At 51.3% G+C, this 26,938-nt stretch overlaps 1 protein-coding gene across 4 annotated transcripts; it reads right to left on the bottom strand.

Moving 5' to 3' along the window:
- Positions 1–26,938, bottom strand: DCAKD (dephospho-CoA kinase domain containing). Of its 4 annotated transcripts, XR_009006358.1 has the most exons (7): positions 26,785–26,938; positions 25,031–25,141; positions 9,059–9,174; positions 8,487–8,690; positions 5,191–5,278; positions 1,834–2,181; positions 1–215 (listed from the first exon to the last, which is right to left on the bottom strand). XR_009006358.1 is itself a non-coding variant. In XM_007180172.2 (6 exons), exons 3-6 carry the CDS (start codon positions 9,168–9,170, stop codon positions 1,890–1,892), a joined length of 696 nt encoding a protein of 231 aa, XP_007180234.2. In that variant the 5' UTR covers positions 9,171–9,174; positions 25,031–25,141; positions 26,785–26,937; the 3' UTR covers positions 1–1,889. The 4 variants fall into 4 exon arrangements, 3 of the variants coding, with proteins under 3 accessions (XP_007180234.2, XP_007180233.2, XP_028021786.2); XM_007180172.2 differs by having other exon boundaries at positions 1–2,181; positions 26,785–26,937; XM_007180171.2 differs by lacking the exons at positions 25,031–25,141; positions 26,785–26,938 and adding an exon at positions 18,323–18,459 and having other exon boundaries at positions 1–2,181.

Raw genomic sequence — 26,938 nt, 5'->3', positions numbered from 1 at the left:
TCAGGGAGGAAAATAACTCTGGAACTTTATAGTTTGCAAAGGGTTTTCGCTGTTCTCTGACATAAGCATCATGAAGTCAAGAGGTCATGTAAGTAGGAGACAAAGCCCAGTGGACCAGAGCGATGCCAAGTCTGTCCCTTCCAGGCAGGCCCAGGGACACAGCGGGCAGAGTTCTGAAGCCTGGCTCTGACCCGAATCAGATCATCCCTCTGGGCCTGGAATCAGAATAATCAATGCCATGTTACCTCCGGGTGTCATACATCCAGCAGCGTCTGGCATGTCACGCCTTCACAAGGAGCCATCTTCTCAATGACTAGGGTAATGGGGCACTGCAAGGAGTCCATACCTTTCCTCCCTTACCCGCTCTTGCCAGGTCTCAAACCGGGGAAGCGGCTGCCCTCTGCCATTCTCATCCTGCCCTGGCCCTCACCCCACAGCCTGCCACCAACTTACCGGCCTTTGCCCCTCGCGGGTTTGCAGTGAGTTAATGAGCTGGTCTCTGAAGTATGAGCAGCTCTGGGAAAGGGGGCACTAAGTATGGCCACCACAGCAGTCACATTTGTCACACTCATTTCTGGTCTTAATAGGCTGCTGGCCGCAGGATCAACACATCAGCAGGTCTGCCAGCTCTGGCAAGGGGAAGCTGGTGTCTACATTGGTCTAATTGGGTTGGGGAAGGAAGATGGAGTACGTGGGTGAAGCTGCCCCAGCACCTCCACCCACCTCTCACACAGGTATGTCTGGACCTGGCTGGAATCCTCCTGGGGCCCCAGAAGTCAGAAGGCAACTGTACCTTCTGGGGCCAGGGAAGTGAGGAGCACAGGTCTTAGTGTGGGAGGAGGCCAAGTTTAACCCCAGTGGTATCAGCCAAGTCTGGGAACCTCGGTCAGTCGGTGATGCTGGGGGAACAATGGCAGCACAGGGCATTTCAGATCCACACACTATTCAGCACCAATGGCGAGTCAGGCTCTGCACCAGGAACAGAGATGAATAAGACACAGTTCCTGCCCTCAAAGGGCTTACAGTCTAGTAGGAGAGACTAACCAGTTTTTGGCTGATTATTATACTGTGGATTCAGGTAAAATGCGGGGCGGGGGGTATCCCAGAGCCTGGTATCCCAGGCTGGGTAACCCAGCCTGGGGCTTCAGATGGTGCCTGAGCTGGAAGGTAGCCAGTTGTAGGGAAAAAAAAAAACGTTTTCTAGATTGGGGAGGTGAAGGCAAAGAGGCCAGAAACAGCCTGGTGCACCGTGTGCAGACTAGCAAGAGCTCAGGGAGGTAGAGTGGTAGGAGGAGGCGGGGAGCAGGGTGCGGGGAGTGCTAGGGAAATGCCATGGTGGGACAGTGGGTCATCCCAGAAGGGGCCTGGCCTCTGCCCTGCTACAGCATCACCCACGAGGGAATTGTTACTGCCTCCTGGCCAAGGGCTTCAATCTACAGGGGAATCCTGCTTGAAGGCAGTCCTTGGTCCAAACTGATTTCCCATGGTCCATGCAGGGGGTTTTGGCCGTGACGGGGCACGTGCTAGGAGAGGGTTCAAGCCCAGGGACCCTCCCAGCTTTAAACACTGGTGACGGCCACTGACAGTGCTCCTCACCCCTGCCCACAAGAAAGTTACAAGAGTCTACCATTGTTGCTTCCACACCCCGTGATGGACACTGTTCCAGAGGGAGGGGTGCTGGGGGAGGTGGGAAGGAGCATCTGCTGACAGAGGGCTGTTTCTCTGCCTTGGACAGGATGTGCTCCAAGGAAGGGTCAGCCCAGTCCAGGGCTCCCGCCCAGATCCAGAGTGTGTGTGTTGAGGGGTTGGGAGGAAACCGGATGCATTCATTACCTGGTTTCAGCCTCTGAGGACATGGAGACCCAGGAATTCCTGCCTTGCAGGGTCCGCTAGGGGGAAGACAGGAGGTAGTGGGTGAGCAGGTAGAGGAGACTGGCGATGCCGGCCAGCCCCGTGAGGACCCCGAGCCGCAGTGGCAGGTACTCCAGGGAGCGCTCCAGCTCGGCGTGCAGGAGGACCACCTGGCGTTTGGTGACGCTCCACTCGCCTGAGTTGTCTAGAACGTGGCGGGCCATGCGGGCCTTGTCCTTCAGGGGCAGCTGGGCCTTGATCCGGGCCTCTGCGTCGTCGCGGTTCAGGTTGTTCCGCTGCATCAGCCGGGCCAGCTGCGTGTCTCGGTCACTAGGAACCGGGCAGAAGGGCTGCTCAGACATCGCAGGTCCCAGCCTCCCTCCCAGTGGCGCGTTACAGGGGTGGACAGCCCTGGAAGCTCATGGGCTCCCCCCACCACACCCCACTCTTTGTGAGCACCCTAGTAGCACTATGGGCTACCTGAGCCCCTTAGTATAAATGGGGAGGGAAAAGGGGGCAGCTGCTGTTTTCTGCCACCTGGGGTCTCTCTGCTTTGCCACCAGGCCTGAGACTCCCCAGTTTTAAGATGGGAGGATTTGATCACCTGGAATCAGCTACATCCTGCATCCCTGGATGGATGAGCTTTACTGAAAGGCCTGTGTCTGCAAGCTAAACACTTCCTGCAGTTCCCCTGGGGGCCTGGGCCTGCGGCATCAAAAACAGCTTCCCGGTCCACCACAAAGAGCCCTCTCCTTGTCTCCCCACACCTAGTCCTGCACATTCAGAGCAAAAGGACTGTGCTGAGACGGTGGCCACTGGGCTTGATGCCACTGATGAAGCGAGATGCGCAGAGCCCAAGGTGCTTCTAAGAGGAGCGAGGACTTGAGAACTGGATCCCCTCGGTCCTTGGGACAGGACTGACCACTGCACAGTAAGCCAAGCAACACCCAGCCTCCCAACTCCACAGGAAATACAAAGAATGCCTCTCTCGCGCACTCTGATATTACCACCTGGGGCCTTCCTGGGCAAACTCCCTGTCCTGCTTTTGGATACACAGGAACTGCCCAGCTGCCCTCTGGAACGGGGTCATCTCTATGACTGCCTAAGCCCCTCAATAGGAACAAGGTGGGAAAGGGCTGCAGCAGCTGTTTTCTGCCATCTGGGGTCCCTCTGCTTTGCCACTAGGCCTGAATTTTCCCAGTTATAAGATGGGAGGATTTGATGACTACAGTTTAGTCCCCTCCTACTTGTGGCCTAGACCCAAGGGCCTCCTGGGATGTGAAGACAGACTTTCCAAGGACAGACATAACTGAACACTAGCCAATCCCAACGCCATTCAGAACTGAACGTGGCAGGAAGTCACTTCTGGCTGACTGATCAGGGAAGACCTTGTAGAAGGACGGCATTTGCACTAGCCTTGGAAAGTAGGTAGGACTTCTGATTTCCTTTGTTAGGGGGACAGCATACTGTCAAGGTCACGGGGCCAATCCCTGCCTGGCTGAGAACAAGGACTATACCCAACCCTAGTCAGGGACACTGCAGGTCTGTGGCTGGGAAAGTCTGGGTGACAGAATGGAGATGGCTTGGGGCCACCAGTGAGCGCACACCCTTCAGACGGTGAGGCCGAGACTGGGGGCCTCCTGGGATGTGAAGGCAGAACTCTCTGACAGCCCTTCCTGGAGCTCAGGGATAGTCCCAGATGGTTTAAAGACTGACGTTGTTTTGTGGTAAGGGAACTTTTGCCCAAACATTTATCCCACAATTGGCAAGCTCCTCGAAAAAGTGAATAATCACATTTTGGTATAATCACACTTTGGTAAACCCCCATATTATTTCAAATGCACCAGGGGTAGTTTGCCAGTTAAAGGAGTCCACGAGGGGGTCCTTATTTTTGTAAAGCGTGGATCCCTTTTATGAAAAGCAAATAGTCACTCATTCATCTCTTGGGCGTCTCTCAAGAGCCACACAACCACATGTGGTGAAAGCGGGGCATGTATGGCACCCGAGACGCTGGGAAAGGCGGCTCTGGCTGGTGAGTGGGGCTGGAGGAGCTCCTGGGGAGCAGGCAGAGTCTACAAAGCTGCAATTATCTGCCAGGAGCCACAGCTATCTCTGCTCTTAGCAAAAGGAAAGCATAGGAAGAGGAAGGTGGCAGGGAAAGCGTGGAGTCACCTGGGGACCGCAGACACAACCAGCCCGTCTTGTTTACTCACCTACTAATAAGACTTTTTTTTTTTGAATCCCTTGGTACAAAGTTTCAATTGTATTAAAATTCCAAGGCAAAGAGAATTCTGTCCTCCTGGAGTTGGCTTGGCCTCAGTTGATAGTCTTTCACAAACAGAGAACAAAGAACCCAGAGAGGCTGCAGGATTACAGGGGGAGACACGGGCCAGTGGGGGAGCAAAGAGGATGCCTGAGTCCCTGCACCAGGCTCAGCAGACTCAGGCTGCCTTTAAATGCCAACCCACAGCGGGGCGCTGGGGCAGAGGGCAGGGTGCTGCCTAGGGCACCGAGCACTCCAGGCCCCGCCTCCCGTGTGCTAGGAGACTCCCTCGCCATTAGTCTCTTGAGAGCCACCCTGTGCCCTAAGTACCTGCAGGGCCAAGTGCCCACCTCTGTGTCTGTTGTACTTATGTATGGCATCCAGGAAGTTTCTGGAAGGCAGAGACACCCTGAAGCCTCATCTGCACTCTCACTCTGCTGGGACCATGACTCATTTTCTCTGACAGTTTGATCCTCCTCTGTTTGCCAAACCTGGATTCTGGTTTGCTTCATGTCCTGGGGGACATGAACAAAGCTCCTTCCTTAGCTGGGTTCTGACAGCTCCCTCTCCGCAACTTTCTGTTCATAGATTTTGCCGATGGGTGACCCTGGACAAATTCTGTAACTCCCCGCCTTGAGTTTTCTATAACTCAGAAATATCAACTCCTGTCCTGACTACCTTATGTTGAGAGGTAAACTGAGGGAAGTAATAAATGTTTGGAAAGTTGAGAAGTGCTGCAGGAGGGAAAAGGGAACCAATGAATAAGAACATGGTCGCCCAGGGCAGGGCCCGGCATCTGGGCTGAAGTGCCTCCAACAGCCAGCAGGGGGAGCCCTTCCCAAGCACTAGAGAGACCTGGGGGCCATCACTCCCCCACACCTACTCCCAGGAACATCTGGGTCAGGCACAGAGGTTAGTTTCTATAGGCTCTGGGCCCTGCTCCCCAAAACCTCTGGGCCTCCTGGCCACCCTGTGGGGAAAGGGCAAAATGCAGGGGGCCATTTTGCAGGTACACGCCTTACCCCAGGGGTCCTCCTTTCCAGCCTCGGTCAGGCCAGGCCGTGCCACACACTCACCAGTATACCACCACTGTGTGCTTCATGTACTTGAGCAGTTTCTTGGTCTCAAACAGCAGGGGGATATCCAGAATCACGTAGCGGTATCCTGGGGGGAGGCCAGGAAACCCACAAATTCAATTCTGCAAGCACACACAGGACTATGTGCTCAGTGTGGGAACAGAGTCAAAGCCACTGTACCCTACCATCAGGAGCTCCCGGGCAGAGGGGGAGACCTTCCAAGGAGAGGCATAACCTGAATGCTAGCCAGTTCCAATGCCATTCAGAACACAATGCTGCAGGAAGTCATTTTGGGGTGGATGATCCAAGAAGACCTTACAGAAGGGATGGCATCTGTATTGGCCTTGAAAAGCGGGTAGGACTTCTGATACTTGAAAATGAGCAGGTGGAAGTGAGGGTTCCAGGAATGGGAACAGCTCTGGCGGAAGTGGAGGCCTCGAGCAGAGTGAGGCGAAGCTGACAAGGTGGTCGGGGCAGTCACAAAGGGTTGAGTTCACTTGATCTTGAACCCAAAGAGTTGTTATTTCCGAACAGGGAGGTGACACAGCCAGAGCTGTAGGAGACTGGAGAGAGTTTCCGGGAACAAGTGGGCCTGTTCTGCCCTACTTCACCCATCTTTCCTCAAAAAAAGAGAAAAAAAATGATAGGTGCTCCACCAGGAGCCAGGTCCTGCACGGCGCTCTCTGCCGACTCTCCACGAGAAACTCCTATGGGGCAGCGGCCGCAGCAGCCCCAGAAGGAAAGAGGCTGCTTCTCGGCATCAGAGGCCGCCTCCAGCCAGGGGTTACAGGTACGATTCTGGAGGGGTGGGGTGGTTATGACTCATACTACAGAACTAACTCCATGGGGTAAAAGGCACCGACTAGCCCTCCCACTGCAAGCCAAGGCCGGCCAAGGGGGTGCACCCTCACCCACTGTGCGCGGGCATGTCCCTGGGCCACTCGCCCAGGAGCACCTGGGGCTCCTAGTTCTCTTTAGGCCAGTGACCGCTGTGTAAGTGTGGAAAAGCTGGCAGGGGTCCCGGAGCAGTGAGAAGCGGGGGGTCATGAGATGGGCTCAAATGACACGCCTTGGTTTGTTGCCACCACTGTCTCCCTTTGGGCCCCTTACCAAACCTCACCTGTGTAATGAGTGAACAGATGGCCCGCTTCCCAGGAAAATGGTAAGGATTACATGAGCAAATGCCTGTAAACCTCTCAGCAGCCCCTCACCCAGACCCTCACTCACTGCTCCACAGATGATGGCTGTTATTACTACAGCTCCCTGGAGGAAGGAGGCTGGCAGTGCTGGCTCCCCCACTCCTGTCCAGCCCAGAACAGGGGCTGAGACCAGATCCTCCCTGGGCCTCTTACCTCCCTTTTCTGCTCCACTCCCGTCCCTTCCTCTCCCTGCACTGTCCTTTCTCCTCGGCTCCTCTTGGGAGCTCGCAGACAGTTCTATGGTTCGCTGGCAAAGGGCTATTCAGCTGTCACATCCCTCCTGCTTGATAAGCTCTGCAAACCATCCTGACTCTATTAAGACATCCGTCTGCCTACGCGGAGACCTCCCAACAGCTGGTGGTCGTATCTGGCGTTTGATTATACCAGCTCTGACAGTTGTATTTGTTATACTCATCAGGGGAAAACTGGGACTGTGGAAGCCACAGCTGTCATCCCCATTTTTCACCTTATCGAGCTGAAAAGAGCTTTCTGGCTTTTATTTAAGTGGTGGTGGCTGGGGAGAGGGGAAGTTGGGTGGATGACACAGCGGGAGAACTTTGGAGCGGGTGACATTATCCGATGCTTAATTTCAGAAGGGGAGAGCCACTGCTGCCTCAAAGCCCTGCAGATAGATGTACTCGCACCTGGCCTGGGAGCGAACGCGAAAGGGCAGGAATGAAAGGCAGGAGGCCTCGCTCCTGGCGGGGGGTGGGCAGTGACGGGAGGGGTCTTGGCACAGATACAAGAGGCAGGACAAAGGCAGCAAGAGTCCAGAGACTGCCCTTGAGGGAGGAGGGAGGGAGGCCTGTGGCAAGGTACTGAGACGGGGAGCAAAAGCCGGTCCAGCAGGGAGGATGCTGGGAGCCAGCTCCTGCCTGGCCAGAGCTGGGGGGCTGGGAAGGGAGGGTCAACATCAAGGATGTCTGTCAAGTCATCCCTTTCCTTCTGGAGGGAGGTACTGGCCAGAGGGGGACAGGAGTGGGGAGAGGGTCCCCACTCTGTACATGAGAACTTGATGCATGTGAGAATTTGGCCATGATCACAGTGCAAAAGCCCGAAGAAAAGCAAGAAGCCTCCCCCATACCCTCCAGGAAGCAAAGTTTCAGCCTCGTGACTGACAGGAGACAATCAGCCAGGCCTTCAACCCGGAGCCTGGGCTGGAGGCTCTGTGGCCCAGCGGCTGACAGGCCACTCTGTAGGGGCCCTGGGCCAGCCTCTCGCCTGATCCCAAACCACTGCTCTCAGCTCTCCCCCTTCTCCTGGGGACTGACCCCATCCTGGACAGTAAAGATCAGGTCACCGCTGCCCAACGCCATCCTGAAGAACCGTGCTTGGGCTGTGGCGTACGGCTTGGGAAAGGCTGCCACAGACCCCTGCTTTTCAAACGCTCTCCCCTTCCTTCAGTCCTGCCACATCACTTGGCCGTCCCTGCGCAGGCCAGGCTAGCTCTCTCCACTGAGGCCCAGCCCGGAAGGATTATCCTCCACTTAGAACCCACCCCCACTGGCCCTGGCCATCCCGCAGCCTCCCCACCTTACACTCTGCAAACTTACTTTCCCAAGCGCTCAACCAGCACCAAATCTGACTCTGACTGTGGTTTACATTTTCGTGGTGTTTGACAGTCACGGCGTAGACTCTTAGTCTCCCTAAGAGCTTGCCCAGGTTGGCATTATTAGCCTCACTATGCAGAGGAGGAAACAGGCGGAGGGGTGGGCGCACTCAACAGTCACACTGCTGGAAACCGTGAGGGCCAGGACTTAAACTCAGGTCTTATGACTCCATTATTTGCCAGCTGTTATTACTCCCACCCCTACTAGAAAAGTCAGCTTCCTGAGGTTCATGGCTCAAAAGCCTCAAGTGTCTCTTCTCATTAAACTGTCAGCCCCCTTAAGAGTTGAGGGACATCACTTCTCTCTGGGGCTGGTACGGGGCTGCACGGAGGATGCCAATGAGCAGAGTGAACTCAACAGCCTGGATGATAATCGGCTCCTCCCCCGCCGCCCCCCACCCCCCTGCCAACCTTTCGGCAGAGGAGAAGGGCCTGGGCCCCGAGGGGAGCCTGCTCTGCCCCACCCCGTCCCAGGCCCCGGCTCTTACCCCGGAGGAAGAACTTGAAGGTCTCCTTCATCATTTCCTTGCAGATCTCGGGGTGGGTGATGGAGTTGAGCAGGTGCCGCCGGTCGGGCTGGTTAAAGATCAGGTCCCCCAGGACCTTTCGATCGATGTCGCCATTCTCCAGCAAGACCTCAGTGCCGAAGGCCTCCACGATACGCCGGTGGGCGGGGTATCCTGGCTGGACGACTGTGGCATGAAGAGGAGCCTGGGTCACTCTCTAGAGCCTCCAGCCCAGCCAGGGGACTCTGAGTGACCAGAGGCAAAATGATGGGGGAACCCAGGGGTGCTTCTTTCAGTTGCAGCAAAAACAAGATGAGGGGAGGGAAAGCAGGGAGGAGAGCAGAGTGCACAGAATCCCTGGTGTTGGTCATGGGGTGAGGGGAGCTGGAGGGAAGAGTGGGGGTGGGGCAGTAGGGGGCAGGAGCAGGAGACCAGGGCTGACGGGAAGGCCCTCCCCTCCTCTGAGGGCTTGAAGGGACCTATAAAAAGGTGAGGCCTCTTGGAAGGAAGGGAGCCCAGGGGATCTGCTGTGTACAACCCGCCCCCCAACTCACCATGCCGGGCAATGACGTCCACATCAATCACCGCACAACCCAGCTGCTGGAACACCTGGATCACCGAGCTCTTGCCTGAGGCAATGCCCCCTGTCAGGCCCACCAGGAACATCTTCCTAGGAAAGAGGGAGGTCAGTGAGAATAGGAACCAGGAGCCAGAGGTCACTGGAGGCCAAGCTCCCCGGTTGCGATGGTCCCGCACAGGAACGCCGGAAGGACCTGCCTGTGGGACAGAGCAGGCCTGGTCAGTGTGGAGCCAAATGGCTGGGGGAGAGCAAGGCAAAGGCAGGGGAGGGAGACACAGCCTGGCCAGGCAGAGCCAAGGCCTGAGCTTAGGAGGCTCAGGGTCCACCCGAGACAGAAAACTCTTTCAGGAAAGGCCTCCGGTATTCTTTCAAAGACACTCATGAAGAAGGCAAACTAACACTGTATAAATTTAGCAATCAAAACGCTGAGCAGGCAGAGCAAGGTCGGGTGCTATTAAGCAAAGAGAGCTTTCTGGAGGCTGCCGTATCCCACTGCAGGCAAGCTCCCCATAGGAAAGGGACACCTGTCCCTCTGGGGTGAACCCAAGGCACTCTCCAGATGCCCCCAGCCGCCGCTTTCTAGTCTGGGACACTGAGGCTCACAGGGAGGAAATGGCCTGCCTGCCACACCCTAGCACCGGCACGGAGCTGGCCTGGGTGACTGGTGTAGACTGAGAGGAATAATCCCTCCTTCTCATCTAAGAAGCGGCCCAGGTGGGGAGCTCAGTGAGAGGCAGTGGCTGAGTGGCCACTAATTAGGCCTGAGGTTTAGAGAAGTGTGGATTGTGCCAAGAAGGAACAAGGGAAGGAAGACAGGCTTGGTGGGGAGGTAGCCTTCAGCCTGGCGTGGTGATCTGCGGTTCTCAGACTGAGCAGTTGAAATACAGCACAGAGGCTAGGAGCACGGACCCCTTCAAATCCAGTTGCTCCACTTACATGCTGTGCAACCCGGAGTAAGTCACTTGCCTCTCTCAATCTCAGTTTTTTCATCCATAAAATGGTGGTAAAATGCAGATGACAGAACCTGCCTCCTAAGGCTGTTGTGCAGACTGACTGAGAAAACACATCTACAGCCCTTGGTGCACTGCCACTGACGTGGTAAATATCCAGGAAAGGAGGTGAGGGTGCTGGTGCAGGACGGATGCTGTGAGTCAGTCATACTGCAAGGCACGGAAAGAAAAAAAGACTTTCATGAAGTCAGGTCCCCATTCCTGCAGCCTCAGGCGATCTCACAGTAGATTTTAAGCCGTGTTGCATTTTCAGTAAACATGGTTACCATGTCCTGGACTCTGTTCTCAAACTGGGAGAAATTAAATCAAAGGCCAGGACTCTCCCATCCTTCCTTCAGCATCAAAGGAAAGATCTCCAGGACCCTGAAATCTGTTCTAGGACTTTTTTTTTTTGGTTAAACAGCAGATTTACTGTCCTAATTACATTTTGCTTGAGCTTATACTGAAATGAGTCCGCTTCCCCTGAGGACACACCAAACGACAGTGGGAGGCAGCCGCTCGGGTGTGGGCTGAGTGGGTGGGTGGCTTGGGGCAGCGGGGGACCAACCTAGACGTTTAAATCTGCCCAGGCTCATTCTCACCCAGGGAAGCCGGGGCGGAGAGAGGAAAATATCCACCAGAGTCATCATCCAGATGGAGAGACCTAACTAAATTATTAAACCGTTTACAAGGCGTTTCTCTTCAATCTCTCTGAGACTAGAGTTGCCCCCAGGTAGGTCTCCCTCCAGCTTACAAAAGAGGAGTTAAGGATAGGGTTCACTTACGGAAAACAAACAAACAAAAATTTCATCCACACAGCTGAAGCTTTTGAACATTTTTTTAATTAAAAAATTAAAAAAAATTTTTTTTGGCTGTGCCGCACGACTTGTGGGATCTTAGTTCCCTGACCAGGGATTGAACCTAGGCCTTCAGCAGTGAGATCGTGGAGTCTTATCCACTGGACCACCAGGGAATTACTTTTTTATTTTTTATTTATTTATTTATTTATTTTTGGTGAAGCTTTGAAATGGGATATCCAGCACCAGCGTTTTAAATCCAAACTCTGTCCTATTGTCCCTAAAGCACTGGGTCCTCTTCTGCGGAAGACCCATCTTGAGAACAGGCCGCAGCTGAGGGAAGGGGCAAGGGCTGGTTCTCCACAAGGCCCTGACCCCTCATCGATGAAAGCAAGCCACTGTCACCTGGTCACCCAGGTTTGCCGAGTTGGGTAAGGGGGCCTGTAAGACCATGTGGCCGAGCAGACCTCACCTCCTTCCTGTACACAGGACCAGGACCCGCCTCGAGACCTACTGAATCAGATCTTGGTGGGGGGGTGGAGGCACCCAGGCAGTTCTGCTGTGCCACAGGGCTTGGGATGGACTCTTTGTTTACGATGGTGAAGACTGAGGACCAGAGAAGAAGGGACTTGCCCAGGACCACAACTAAAAGCAGAGCGTGGATGGAATTCAGGGCTCCTAACTCCAAGTCTAGACCTCTGCCTTAATGTACCCCAGGAATGGAAAATTTATTTACGTTTAGATTAAGACAAAATAAGGATGGCGCATCCGTCTGTAGGCAAATCAATTTGGGGCCAAAGAAAAATTATTTCTTGATGATCACACTGGTGTTTTCCCTCTGCAGAATAGGGGGCCAGGTCTTACAGACAACAACCAGGGCACAGAGATAAATTCCAGGCTCAATTCTGCCCCAGCCTCCTTGGGTAACCCAATGAAGAGCTTCCCTTCTTGGGGCCTTGGATGACCATCTGTAGAAGCAGACTAACAGCTGCTTGGCCTCTGCCAGGAAGGCCAAGGGGATGGAGGAGCACAAGCCCGGGGAAGCTGTGGGCCCCTGGCTTAAAAGGGCTGGACAAATAACAGCTGTTCCCATTTGACAAGCCACTCCATAGCTCACTCCTTCATGAACCGCTGAATGAGCTCCTCTGGGCTTTGCAGCAACCAAAGGAAAACACAGGTCTTGCCCTGCAGGAAAACTTGGAGAGACAGACAGTAACAAATGGAACCAGCCAAGAACAGAGCACTGACAGGTGAACAAGAGCGGTCACGTGGTACTCACCCTGGGCCTGGGGAGGGTGGGGGATGGGTCTGCCCAAGAGCCGCACTGACCAAGAGCCCACTGTCCCCTTAAGGCTCGGCAAGGAGGTAACGAAGGTTTAGGTTCCCAGCTGCCTCGAAGTCAGGCACCCAGACCCACACAGACCTGTCCCGTAGCTCCTCTGCAGGCACCTACCAGAAAAGTGACCACCTTTGATAGCTTCTTCTTGATCTGGCTCAAAAATCATCAAAAAGCTCACGATAATGTGTGGCGGTGCTGAGTGGGGGAGGGTATCAAGAGTGATGGGGGTCATTGTTTTAAACGAGGGACCAAAGCAGTCACTCTGAACGAGGACCTGAAAGCAGTGAGGAAGCAAGCCGCCTCTCTGGGTGCAGCCTCGTCCACCCCCCAAACCCAAATCAGGCCTCTGACATCTCTCACCACTTCATTTCCTCTCCTTCCCTTGCGCCCATTGTGCTTTGTACTTTTGTTTGTGTGACTACGTGTTAGATAAAATAAGCTCCACAAGGTCACGAGCTGTGTCCAGTTTGGACCCTTTTGTCTCTAGCGTCTAGCCCAGTGTCCAGTGTCTGTCAGTCACTCACCAGGTGAGTGATATTGGTCACGTTATTTAAGCTTTCTTTGGCTTAGTTTCTTCATCTGTAAAATGGAGCTAAGGACACCTACTCTGGGTTGCCATGAAGAGTAAATGTGTTAATACATGCAAAGCGCTTAGAACAGTACTTAGCACACAAGGAACCCTCAACCGATGTTCCCTTCTTGTTCTGAGAGTGTTTGATAACTATGCGTAGAATGAATGACTGAATGACTCCAGAAGCAGGAAAGGGAATGGGAAGTACTTGGGGGTCACATTCTCCCATCAGTGGCAAAGGGGAGGCTCCCAGCCTGCTCCTCTTTCCATGAGAACATGGAAACAGCTGCTCACTGCCAGTAAATCCCTCCAGGAGAAGAGTGCAAACAAACAGAACACCCAATGGGTTCAAGCAGAATAAGGAACTGAGGGACTTCCCTGGTGCTCCAGTGATTAAGAATCCGCCTTCCAGTGCAGGGGATGTGGGTTCGATCCCTGGTCGGGGAACTAAGATCCCACATGGCACGCCACAACTAGAGAGAAGCCTGCGTGCTGCAACTAAGACCTGACGCAGCCAAAAGTAAATAAATAAATATTTAAAAACAAATAAATAAAAAATGTGTTTAAAAAAAAAAAAGAATAAGGAACTGATATGTGAATGGACACTCTTTCTTTCCTCCCTTGGGAGAGCTCGGGACTTGGGTTGGAAGCGAGTTCTCTTGTTTTGCATCTCCCAATCAACAGCCCCACACCGGCCTGCCCAGCCAGGGCTCGCTCCCTCATTAACTTCCAGCCTCTTTCCTCCTCCTTCTGCAGCCTCTCAGGATTGCACCCTGGGCATGTCTGACCAGCCACACGCTTCTCCTTTGAATTGCTTTCCAAAGGGGATGTATCCACATTGCTCCAATGATCAATATAATCATTTATGAAAACGAGTTGTTCCCTGCCTTGGGACCCAATTATTTTCTTGTGGAAGCAGTGGTTGCAAAAATATATTGTTTTCCAGTTAACTAATAAGTGCTATTTTTATCTACAGTTTCCTGGCTCCTGATATTTCATTATTGGTGAGAGGCTGCTGTTCAAACCTGGGTCCAAGTTCTCGTCTCTTCGTCTGCTGGGCCTATTAAGTCACCGCCTCCTCCTCCAGGCTGCCAATGACCTGGAGGGAGCCCCCAGAGCAGGTGCTGGCGGTCAGCCTCCCTCTCCCTCGGCCCTCACCAACACCAAGGGAAGGGAGGGAGGGTGGGAGCAGGTCTTTCTTCTAGAGCCCTCTCCAGGCACACACCATCACTCCAGGGAGCTTTCATGGGTGGAAAGGGAGGTCATTTGGACTGGACTACAACACTGGCGTTGATGCAGAAAAAAGGATCACGGGGAATGCCAAATCTCAGGGGCTGTGAAGTCACAGGGGCCTGGGCTGGGATCGCAGCCACGTGGCCTCGGGCAATTTACTTCAGCGCTGTGGGCTTCTATTTCCTTGCATATAAAATGGGATCAATAATGACTACTCACGGGGGTTTCATCAGGACCGAATGAGGTACCATATGCCCCCATCACCTCATCTTCCCCACCTCAACGTGTGACACGTCGGTGACTGCGGTCTACTCCCTTTCCCTGAAGGGCACCTCCGTCCTTTCAGTTGCTCAGGCCAAAACCCTCGGCATCCTCCTGGCTCCTCTCTCACAATCTTCATCCAACTCACCTGCGCCCCCTGCCAGCTCTGCCTTCAAGCTTCACCACCTAGCCAGACACGCCCGGGTCCCCCCCGCCCACCGTCTCGCTCCTGGATTACTGTAGCAGGCTCTGAGTGATCTGCTGCCACCTTTGCTCCCCGACAGTCTGTGCGTCAACAGCAGCTAGTGTGGTCGGATAGAGTCACCTCTCTGCCAAAACCCTCCAAGGTCCCCGTCTCACTTCGAGTTCAAGTCCAGTCCTTAGAGTCCTGCAGGGGCCTCCTGACAGACACAGCTCCATTCTCTCCAGGCACCCACCGCTCTCCCCCTCGACTGAGACCCTCCAGCCACCCTGGCTGCCTTGCTGCTCCTTGACCGTGCTGAGCACTCCCACCTCGGGCCTGTGGACACGCTATTCCCTCCACACACAAGGCCCTTTCCCCCGAGGGTGAGGGTCGCATGGCTCACCCCCTTCTCCGCCCAATTGTCACCCTATCAGAGACTGCCCTGAATATGTAAAATAGCACCCCTGTTTCCCTCGTGTTTCACTTTTCTTCACTGCACTTATCACCCCTCAAATATTATGTCTATGTGATTATTTACTGTAATCTCCCTCTCTCCCTAGAATCTGAGCACTATTGAATTCAAGGTACTTAAAACAGGGCCCAATGAGTAGAAGGGCCTCAAACAATATCTGTTGAATACTGTACATAAAGCACACAGCAAAATGTCCAGCTCATGGGTAAGCAGGAACTCAACATTAACTATTTTAAAATAAGAACATATCTGTTCCAGAAAACGTACTGTGACAATCACGAAACCTCTTCCACATCACTTCCCACCCCCACATTCCTGGGCTGAGATATCTTGGGCTCACAAATGAGGAAACCGAGGCAAGGAGTGCCTAGGAAGCTGAGTTTCCCAGCAGGCAGGAACTGGAGTGTAAGAGCTGCCATCCACCATCTGAGCTGCTCCCTATGTGCCTGGACGTTGTGGATCCCATCTGATCAGCACAATGACCCAAAGAAGTCAGTTCTTATTTATTCCCGTTCTAAAGGTGAGGAAATGGAAGGTAAAAGAAGTTAGGTATTTGCCCACCGTAGTTCCAAGTGATCTTCATACTGGGGGAGGCACGAAGATTTTCCAAGAGACACAAAAACATGGTTTAAGAGGAATAAATTTCAACTCAGTTTGCCAAGTGTCTCCCTATGAGAACAGATTAGCCTTGGAACATGCTGCAGGCTGTCTTTTCCCAGGTTCCCAGAAAGGTGTACTACCCACCCATGCCAAATTTTACTAAGGTGCATTGTTCCACGGTGCAAAATACCCCTGGCACCCCAAAGGGGCAATTCAAAATATAAGTATTCATGCCGAGAATGTGATTGCTTATAGTGACCATGTAACAAATCCTCCTGCTGAGTCCGGTGCTTTCTAAACCTTTGCCTTCAGTAAAGTTAAAGGAGGACCTAAAAGAACTGTCAGCTGACAGGTCATTAGTAATTGAGATCACGGTGATTTTTTGGCCCATAACTCAAAAGATGTGCAAAGAGTTGAGTATTATTGCCACAACGAAATGTCTTCAAGTCCTCTGTATTTATTTACAAGAACCAACTTTTTCAATGCTTACTGGCATGAGAAAAAAAAAAGCTCTGCTCTTTCTAGCAAATATACATGGATACATATATGAATTTTTTTTTTTAAAGTTCCATTTGGCTTATTAAGAGAAGCATTTTAAATAAAACTTATGTTTAACAATGATCAAAACTAGTTATTGTGGTCAATTGGGTATTTTACAATTTTTGAACTCAATCCAAAAGAAAATGTTTAATATTATGACAACACAATTTTCAAAACTGTTTTAATTTTTCTATGTATTTTTGTTGCAGAGAAGTAGGACAACAAACCAAAGACTTCGAGCATAAAATCGATTTTACTAGAAAAAACTACTGTGGAGGAAATAAAGTGGAAATACGAGCTCAAGGACGAAAAAGGAACAATGTAAAATTTCAACTGTTAAATAAAAACTGGTGGACTTCCCTGGTGGCACAGTGGTTAAGAATCTGCCTGACAATGCAAGGGACACAGGTTCAAGCCCTGGCCTGGGAAGATCCCACATGCCGCGGAGCAACTAAGCCCTGTGTGCCACAACTACTGAGCCTGCGAGCCACAACTACTGAAGCCTGCGAGCCACAACTACTGAGCCCAAGTGCCACAACTACTGAAGCCTGCGCGCCTAGAGCCCATGCTCCGCAACAAGAGAAGCCACTGCAATGAGAAGCCCGCGCGCTGCAACAAAAAGTAGCCCCGGCTCACCACAACTAGAGAAAGCCCGCGCACAGCAACAAACACCTAACACAGCCAAAAAAAAAGAATCCGCCTGCCCATGCAGGGGATACGGGTTCAAGCCCTGGTCCCTGGTCCAGGAAGATCCCACATGCCGCAGAGCAACTAAGCCCGTGCGCCACAACTACTGAGCCCAAGCGCCACAACTACTGAGGCTGAGCTCTAGAGCCCGCGAGCCACAACTACTGAAGGGCGCGCACCACAATGAGAAGCCCGCGCACTGCAATGAAGAGTAGCCCCCGCTCGCCACAACTAGAGAAAGCCCCCCGCGCAGCAACGAAGACCCAACGCAGCCAAAAGTAAATAAATAAATAAATAAATTGATGTTAAAAAAAACCTATATATAAAAAAAACTGGTTCATGTATTCTTTTCAAAGAATGAGGGAAATCAAATCACTATGGTATTTAGATTCCACTGCAGATTTAAGTGCCTGATGTAACAGTTTTATTTTTTAAATGTCAATATTTACAATTAACCAGAAATCATATCCTTTGAAACTTTCAGAGAAAAATTTTTGCAATCTAAAATGGGAGAGTGGGTAGTTTTCAAAACAAAGCTAAGCTCACTGCTACTGCTGGCCTGCCTTCAGCCCTAAAGGCACAGGTACTGAGGTTCTGAACCCTTTAACCAGATTACCCAGGAGGGCACATTCAGACCTTGCTCGAAAGACAGAAGAGGATCTGGTGGGAATTTAGGGCTCTAAGGAAGAACCACCCCAACTGGCCTGTCCACTTTCTATCATCAGCCAGATCTCTAGCATTTCATCGTGTCCCCAGGCCTGTCTGCACCCTGCCAAACCCATCTGATTTATTTAGGCAAAATCTGCACAGCTGGCCCCCAAAGAAACCATAAGCAAAGGCTTCCATTTCCTCAACTTTAAAACTAGGACTTAACGTCAAAGTTCATTCGGGTGACAATTTCCTCATAACTGGGGGAGAAACATCTTTGAAAACTTCGTCAACAAACTCAGCTCCAGAGGCGCCAACGCCTCCGTTTGGGAAGCTGGGAGGCGGAAAAAGCAGGGGGTCGGGCTGCCCTCTTCATCAGTGCATGAGTGGGAACTCCATGCCTCCAATTTTTCATATGAGCAAACAGAGTCGGAAAGGTACCCAAGATCACACAACTAGAAGTGGCAGAGGCTGGATTCAAAAATCAAACTTATATCTGACCACAAAGGTCTTTAGTGCAGTAGCTCTGGACTGAACCAGAGTTTGAATTCAATTTCCACCGCCTTCTAGTTGTAAACCTTTCTCGGTTTCCACAGCTGTAAAACAGGGAAAACATCACCTTACTTAGTAGGGTTACTGTCAAGGCAATGAGCCATGGAGGTAAAATAGTATGTGCTCAATAAACTGTAACCAAGGCTTGAAAGAAAGGCGCGTACTGTACGCTACACCACGCAGCACGACTGGTGCGCCCAGAGCCCGGCGCCGGGACACAATACCTCCGGGGTGAACCCAGCTCTCCAGGCGGGGTGGCCTGGGCGCCCAAGAGAGCAATGCAACCCCGGGAGCCGCCGCCCGGCCCGGCCCGCCCCTCCCCCGGGCCCGGCAGCTCCCATTTGCCCGTGCGGCGCGCTACGTACCCGGGGCCTCTGACCTGGCCTAGGCTGCCGCGGCTCGCCCCGTCTCAGAGGCGCTCACCGGGTGACTCCCGGAGGGCAGGCGAGGCCTCAGGAGCGCGCGCACGCGGACCGGACGTCCGGCCAGCGGAAGGGGGCGGGACCGGGGAGAGGGGGCGGGACCGGGGAGGGGGTGCGGGGGAGAGGAGAACCGGGAAAGCGCGCAGCCCTAGGGCGCTGGGCCGCTGAGGACCGCAGGGTTACTCCTCCCTCGGAGCCAAAGCCTTTCCAAGCTGGGGGAGAAAATCTGGCGAGTCCTAGCTTCGAATTCAGGACTGACCATCGCTAGCTGTGCAGCCTCTAAGCACATTCTACCTGCCAGGTCTTAAGAGCACTCTGTAGGCATTAATTACCTCATTGAATCCTCACAGTCCTTGAGGTATATACCGTCATCCCCGTTTTACACGAAAGGAAACTGACATTTAAAGGTTAATCCGTTTGCCCTCTCTTAAAATGTACGTCGGCCGCAGAGCTCATTCTGTCCATACAAGGCTAGTAAGTCACTTTAGCCTCTCACTCTCTCTCCTCTATCAAAGTGCAAATAATCGCTACTGTGCTGCTTGTTGAAAGAACTGGAAATACATAAAAGCATCTAATGGTGCCTCACATATAGTAGGTGGTCCTTAATTAACTCCTACCCTGCCTCCTTTCCCTCTCCCTTAACTGTACTTCTGCTTTCCGCTTCCTTTAAGGTAGGAATCTTGTCTATCTTCCCCACTAGTATCCTCAGTGCCTAGAACAGTGCCCAGCATAGTACGGATCCAATACACTGAAGGATAAAGTAATCCAACATCTTTCTCTGATCACTCCAGTCCTTGAAACCTTTCTCCTTGATATCAACAGCACTGGCTGACATCACCCAATAAATAGGATTGCATCTCCTGATCAAAGGGACCATTTGGTCCAAACACCTGTCTAGATCATCTCTGCTACCTCTACTTGCACATGTCCAGTATCAGCAAACTCACTGTCTTTCGAGACACATTCATGCTATCTTTGAAGTCCAGTCCTGGCAGTTAGAAAGTTTTTCCTTAGGTAATAACTCTCCTAATTCTAATCCATAGAGTCATACTAAAACAATTCTAATTCCTATTCCATAGCACCAGATCTAATGGCCCAGTTCCCTTCCTGGACCAAACAACTTTCAGATAACCTCGATTTGTGGTTCTCCACCTTTTCCCTACTCCTGACACATCAGAGGGGTACTCAGGCTCCCATCAGTAACCATGGCTGGCCATGGCAGTGATAGGAATAGGAAGATGCCTGCCCCTCCCCCAAGGTATAAAGCTCTTCCTGGGGCATATTGTTAGGAAACCCCTGCAAGATGATCCTGCTTTTCCCGGATTCTGCCTTACAGTATTGTGAGCTACTGATGTACAAGTGGGGGCTCTGTTTTCTAAGTAGGCATCCTTGTGGTCCAATCTGCCAACAGCAGATGCATCTCTGCTCTGGGATGATCTGGGAAGAAAGGCTGAAGGGCTGCTGCAGGTGCTTCAACCCAGGAACCTCCTCTGAACTGAAGCTCCACCTTTGCAGTTTTGAGGTGTTGCCATCAAGGGCTTTTTTGGCTCAAACACATAACCTCTGTTATTCGGGATGGCAATAATAAACTTTGAGCTGGCTCCGGCTGCTTACACAATCTCACTTCATCCTGACAATTACCTGCATCTCAGTCACCCCTGTGTCCTTAGCATCTAGCGTGATGGCTGGACTACAGAGTTGCATCAAGTTGTGTTTGGTGAACAACCTTCTGAGTCCAATAGAGATGACTCCTTTGACTCCTGGGTCTTTGACTCGCTTCTTAAAATTAAACTTACTTTCCATATGTTTATTTTAAATAAATATTAATATGCAATTAAATTTATACCATCCCTCACAAGTATCATTAATATTTATCCTTTATTAAATAGCTTAAGAAAACTTTCCCAGCTGGGAGATAAAGTCCAAACTCTGAAGATAAGCCTGAAACTCAAGGCCTTCTGTAACCTGGCCCCTGATCACCTCTCCAGACATGTCTCACCATATGTTCCCCCCTGGGAAAGGCAAAGGAGGAAGGCAATTTAGTTACTACACCAGACTTTGTGTTAAAACACCAGGTTCAAGTCCAAACTCATCCTAAGTAGCAGTGAAACTTTGGACAAATCATGGCACTTCTTGTTTTCTGACTGTAAAACAGGAATAAAACCAGCCCTGCTGGGGCTTCCCTGGTGGTGCAGTGGTTAAGAATCCACCTGCCAATGCAGGGGACACGGGTTTGAGCCCTGGTCTGGGAAGATCCCACATTGCCGCGGAGCACCTAAGCCCGTGCGCCACAACTACTGAGTCTGCGCTCTACAGCCCGCAAGCCACAACTACTGAAGCCTGCGTGCCTAGAGTCTGTGCTCCGCAGCAAGAGGAGCCACTGCAATGAGAAGCCCGCGCACCGCAACCAAGAGTAGCTTCTCCTCCCCACAACTAGAGAAAGCCCGTGCGCAGCAATGAAGACCCAACACAGCCAAAAATGAAATAAAATAAATTTATTTAAAAAACCCAGCCCTGGGCTTCCCTGGTGGCGCAGTGGTTGAGAATCTGCCTGCTAATGCAGGGGACACGGGTTCGAGCCCTGGTCTGGGAAGATCCCACATGCCACGGAGCAGCTGGGCCCGTGAGCCACAGCTGCTGAGCCTGCGCGTCTGGAGCCTGTGCCCCGCAACGGGAGGGGCCGCGATAGTGAAAGGCCCGCGCACCGCGATGAAGAGCGGTCCCCGCACCGCGATGAAGAGTGGCCCCCACTTGCCGCAACTAGAGAAAGCCCTCGCACGAACCGAAGACCCAGCACAGCCAAAAATAAATAAATAAATAAATAAATAAATAAAATTAAAAAAAAAAAAAAAAAAAAAACCCAGCCCTGCTCACTGCACAGGGTCAAACAAGACAATTGATGGTAGGGATCAAACGAGATAGTGTGTGAGTGCATTTTGTGGCAATTTTATGCACAAGTGGTCACTATACCGTGTGTTCCTGCCTCTGCCCCTCGTTTGTAACGTTTCTGCACCCTGAAGGCCTTATCACTTTGTTCTCACTATTCGTTCATTTACTCACTCATAAATGTAATCCAACAAATATTAATTGAGGGCCTACTGTGTGCTGGCCCAAGGGATACAGAGGTGAGGAAAATCCAGCCTGTTCTCTGTCTTCATAGAACACAGGGTCTTGTGGGGGAAAATGGTTGCAAATTGAATAACCACACAAACAAAAGTAAAACTGCAGCTATGACTCCAGCTCAGGAGTGGGTCCACAGGGCCCCCAGAAACGATAATGATAATGCTTTCCTGCTTTCTCCAGGAAGCTCTTTCTAACAATGCTGCCCCAGAGATCTGCACCCCCTGCCCCACCCCTAACTTCAGTTAACTTATCTATCCAGCTCATTTAATCATACCCAGTCAGGCCTTGTTATTTTGTTTTCAAGTGCATCTGGTTTTCCCGATTTCTTTCTTTCTTTCCTTTTTTGGCTGCGAGCTTTCTCTAGTTGTGGCTAGCGGGAGCTACTCTTCGTTGTGGTGCGCGGGCTTCTCATTGCAGTGGCTTCTCTTGCTGTGGAGCACAGGCTCCAGGCGTGCGGGCTTCAGTAGTTGCGGTGCGCGGGCTTAGTAGTTGTGGCTCGCAGGCTCAGTAGTTGTGGCACACGGGCTTAGTTGCTCCACAGGCATGTGGGATCTTCCTGGACCAGGGATCGAACCCGTGTCCCCTGCATTGGCAGGCGGATTCTTAACCACTGCCCCACCAGGGAAGTCCCTTCCCGATTTCACTGTAAGTGCCTTCTGGGCAGGGAATGCCTGGCACACTCTTTCTTAAATCCCACAGCACCAGGCAGAAGGCTGCACCCACTGTTCTCCAGGCTGGTGTGTCAGGGACTGTCACAGGGAGGAAGGATACCCTTCCTGAAAGTGAGCTCCAAGGGAGACAGGAAGCTGCCAGAGAGACCATCTCTCCATTCCTTACTTCCCAACTGAGCCCACCAGTCCTGTTCTTCAGAGGAGAAAAAGTCTCTTCCTTACAACAGCCAGGCCTCTGCCCAGCATGAACTTTATCCAACAAAAATTTCATCATCTCTCTCCCCAGCTAAAAATCCTTCAGTGGCTCCCGAGTCTTCAGAATAAAGCCCTAACTCCTCAGCATGGCATCTGCATCCCTTCATGGTCTGACTCCTGGCTGCCTCTCTAGTCTCAACTTCCAACATTCTCCTCATACTCTAAGCCGGTCACATCATTCTCGTTGTGGTAACTCCAAAGCACCCAACTCCCAGAAAGCTGGACTTTCATACCTTCTGCCTAGAATGTCCACCCAGTTTGTCTGCTTCTGCTACCAAAACTCAGCTCAGCCATCTTTTCCTCCAGGACCCTTTTCCCCAGGTTAAGGGTTCCTCCTCTAGTCTGCTGCTGCATCCTGTAGCCCCTGCTGTCTTCTGCACTGTGTTCTGTCAGTCCGTACACCTAACAACTCACTTGTGGAGTGAACCAAGGGTGGGGACGGTGTTGTTCCATCCCTAATTGTCTAGCTCCTGCCATAGAGCCTGACATGTCATGAGTGCTCCAGGGCAATGGCTGAATAAATCATGAAGGCAACCTGGCTCACGCTCTGATATGCTGGGAGCACAGCAAGGGCCTGATCTGTGAGGGGTATCATGAGAAAGTTTTTCTTTGATCACCAGTAGTATTGCTGGCTTTCTGGGAGGGGAAATAACTTACTGGGTATTGACTGTCCCAGACACTTTACTAAATGTTCTGTGTACGTTGCCTCATTTCACAGATGAGGACACTGAGGCTCAGAGAGGTTAAGTGACTTGTCTAAGGTGAGATGTGAAGTCAGAGGCAGAGCCAGGACTTAGAACCCAGGAAGTCAGACTCTGGAACTTACCATCTTAACCAGTATATTCTACTGTCTCCAGTAACAACCAGGAAGGGATCATGGAGGTAGGTACACTAGCAGTAAATTCCAGAATCTGCAGATGTTTACAGACACGTCCCTCACCCACTCTCTGGGGCCTGCTGTACCTCACTACCCTTGTATAATGCTCCTACCAGAATGGGTGGGTAGGAAGAGCCGGCAGAGCTAGACAGGAAAATCCTGCCATTTTAGTGTGTTGAGGTGCTCAGAAAGCCGGCAATGTTTATCTTGGAAAAAAGGAGAATTTTAGGGAACTGGATTTAATTGAAAAATATGTAACAACAATCTAGAAGGACCCAGGATTATATGTTTCTACATAACTCCATAAGGCAGAACTTGGCCGATGTTCCACCATTGAGAGCTGTCTGAAAGTGGAAGGCTGTTATGGGGGAGTGGGGATGAACAGATATGAGAACTCTTGGAACCCTAAGAAAACATCCACAGACCCAGTTTAGGAATGCCTACGTTGTACTGCTTTGGGTGATCGTCCTATACTCATGTGACTATAAACTCAAAAGTAAACTTAAGGGCTTCCCTGGTGGCGCAGTGGTTGAGAATCTGCCTGCCAATGCAGGGGACACGGGTTCGAGCCCTGGTCTGGGAAGATCCCACATGCCGCGGAGCAACTAGGCCCGTGAGCCACAACTACTGAGCCTGCGCGTCTGGAGCCTGTGCTCCGCAACAAGAGAGGCCGCGACAGTGAGAGGCCCGCGCACCGCGATGAAGAGTGGTCCCCGCTCGCCGCAACTAGAGAAAGCCCTCGCACAGAAACGAAGACCCAACACACCCAAAAAATAAATAAATAAATAAATAAATAAATTTAAAAAAAAAAAAAAAAAAAAAAAAGTAAACTTAAGCACCAAAGTCACATGTGGCAATATTCAGTCATTAAGTGGTCATTAAAAAAAAAAGAAAACAACATGCCACGGAGCAACCAAGTCCGTGCGCAACAACTACTGAGCCTGTGCTCTAGAGCCCGTGAACCACAACTACTGAGCCTGCGAGCCACAACTACTGAAGCCCGTGCACCTAGAGCCCATGCTCCACAACAAGAGAAGACACCGCGATGAGAAGCCTGCACACCGCAATGAAGAGCAGCCCCTGCTCGCCGCAACTAGAGAAAGCCCGCGCACAGCAACAAAGACCCAATGCAACCAAAAATAATTAATTAATTAATTAATTTTTAAAAATTGAGTATACGAGACATTTAAAAAAAATAAATTTACTTGATTATTTATATTTTATTTTTGGCTGCGTTGGGTCTTCGCCGCGGTGCGCAGGCTTCTCATTGCAGTGGCTTCTCTTGCTGCAGAGCACGGGCTCTAGGTGCGCGGGTTTCTGTAGTTGTGGCTCACAGGCTCAGTAGCTGTGGTTCGCGGGCTCCAGAGCGCAGGCTCAGTAGTTGTGGCGCACGGGCTTAGCTGTCTGCGGCATGTGGGATCTTCCCGGACCAGGGCTCGAACCCGTGTCCCCTGCACTGGCAGGCGGATTCTTAACCACTGCACCACCAGGGAAGCCCCCTCAATTTCTTTTTAAAAACATAAAAATTAAAATTTTTATTATAGAACTATCACGAATCCTACAAAATCTAAGTGAAGATTCCAACTTGGATTCCAGAACTTTGGACTTGTACTTGCATTCTGAACTTCGTCACAACAGTCATATTGCCTGCCTACCTCCCAGAAAGGCTCTCCACTGAGCAAAAACTGCTCAGTTTACAGTGAAATACAATGCAGACTGTCTTACTTAAGCTTCGAATTGCAAGAATGGCAGGGGCCACAGACACCAGCACCATCATCCTCTACAATCACTCTTCATCAGTCACGTTTCATTAGCCTTCGTTTAACCTCTACGAATCTGTGGGAAAAGAAAATATAGGGCTGGGAATTAGAATAACAGAAGTGGGTTCTGACCCAAGGTCTGCAACTAGGTATCACTGTGATTTTTTCTTTTGCAAGCACAATTTTCTTCAAGTCTCCTTCACAAAGTCACTTAGAAAAGTTAAATCCATCTAACACATGTAAGCCTTTATTATTATCTCTGACCTCCTCCCTTTGCCTTCACTGCATATAAGGCATCGCAGCAGTCTTGGCCCTGGAGAGATGAGTGTGGGTAACAGCTCTCAGCCTGAGAGGGTGTCTTTGCCTCCCAAAGTTAAATATAAATGATTGGGGGCTATCTGCTGCTTTGGATCATATTTACTTCTGCTCTTGCCACTGATATAAAAACCAAAAGTTGACTATATTTAGCTGTTTTATTTGTTTTGTTTCCCTGAGTCAGATGGGAACTATTTCTTCCTACTCTATTCCTCTTCCCACGTTGAGAGTTTCCCAAAGGCAAAGATCATTTCCCTTTTTGGCCATTGGAGCTCTCTGATGATAAGAACTTGTCCTTCCCTCACCACCCACCATAACCCAACCTGAATGGGAAATCTCTAGGAATGGGACCCTTGTCTTTGGGCTTTGCTTCAAGAATCAGGTGCAATTACTCAGTCACAGGAGTGAGACCCAAGGGAGTGGACCACTCAGTCAAGGGTAAAAATAGCTTAAGATGTCAAAATTACCTTCTAATAACTGATTTCCTTGGGTAGATGTATCAGACAATGGGACTTTTGTGGTGGTGAAAAATTCAGAGGACATATGACAGATCCAGATTTGTACACGATTTTGCCACTTATTAGCTATGTGATTGTGCAATTTACCGACCAATCTGGGCCACATTTCTTGCCTGTGAAAAACGGCAACAGTGCCCACATTCTAGGCTTGTTGACAGCATTAAATGAGATGTACTAAAAGCCTTACCACAGAGCCTGGCCATGTAAGTGCTCATTAAGAGTAATTGTGAAGGACTTCCCTGGTGGCGCAGTGGTTGAGAATCTGCCTGCCAATGCAGGGGACACAGGTTCGAGCCCTGGTCTGGGAAGATCCCACATGCCACGGAGCAACTGGGCCCGTGAGCCACAACTACTGAGCCTGCGCGTCTGGAGCCTGTGCTCCGCAACAAGAGAGGCCGCGACAGTAAGAGGCCCGCGCACCGTGATGAAGAGTGGCCTCTGCTCGCCGCAACTAGAGAAAGCCCTCGCACAGAAATGAAGACCCAACGCAGCCAAAAATAAATAAATAAATAAATTAATTAATTAAAAAAAGAAAAGAAAATAAACTTGTTTAAAAAAAAAAAAAAAGAGTAATTGTGAAGGGCTGCTGCGGAGAATGAAAGGGACTGTGTGTGTGGAAGAGCTTCAGTATCTTCCGGCCAATTAAGCAGCAAGGCCTGACAGAGTAGTCAGATGTCCTTGCTAAGGATCAGTGTTCCGCATATCACAATCCACCGCCTCTCAAGAGGCCTCGAGCTACCAACGACCGGGGGCTGCCCGGAGTCCCGAGTGAGGAAAGGCGGCCAGGAGCCAACCTGGCTTCTTGCAGTAAGGGCTCTTCAAGAAGGCCCTATGCATTTGGGCTCCCACTGGGGCACAGCCGCGGGCTTCAAGGCCTCTTACTTACCCGGGAATGGTAACAGTCCTTAACGGCAGCCAATAACGGCTCACCTGTGGCCCAGACGCTAGCAAGGGCGGGATGATGTCAAACCTTGGATTTTGGAACCCACGCCCCAAACCCTTGACCTGCATTGAACTACAATTCCCAGCATGCCACGCGG

The sequence above is a fragment of the Balaenoptera acutorostrata genome, chromosome 20 (assembly GCF_949987535.1).
Source record: "Balaenoptera acutorostrata chromosome 20, mBalAcu1.1, whole genome shotgun sequence".
Classification (NCBI taxonomy): domain Eukaryota; kingdom Metazoa; phylum Chordata; class Mammalia; order Artiodactyla; family Balaenopteridae; genus Balaenoptera; species Balaenoptera acutorostrata.
The sequence above is the reverse complement of the archived record's forward strand: the minus strand, read 5'-3'. Positions and strand labels throughout refer to the sequence as shown.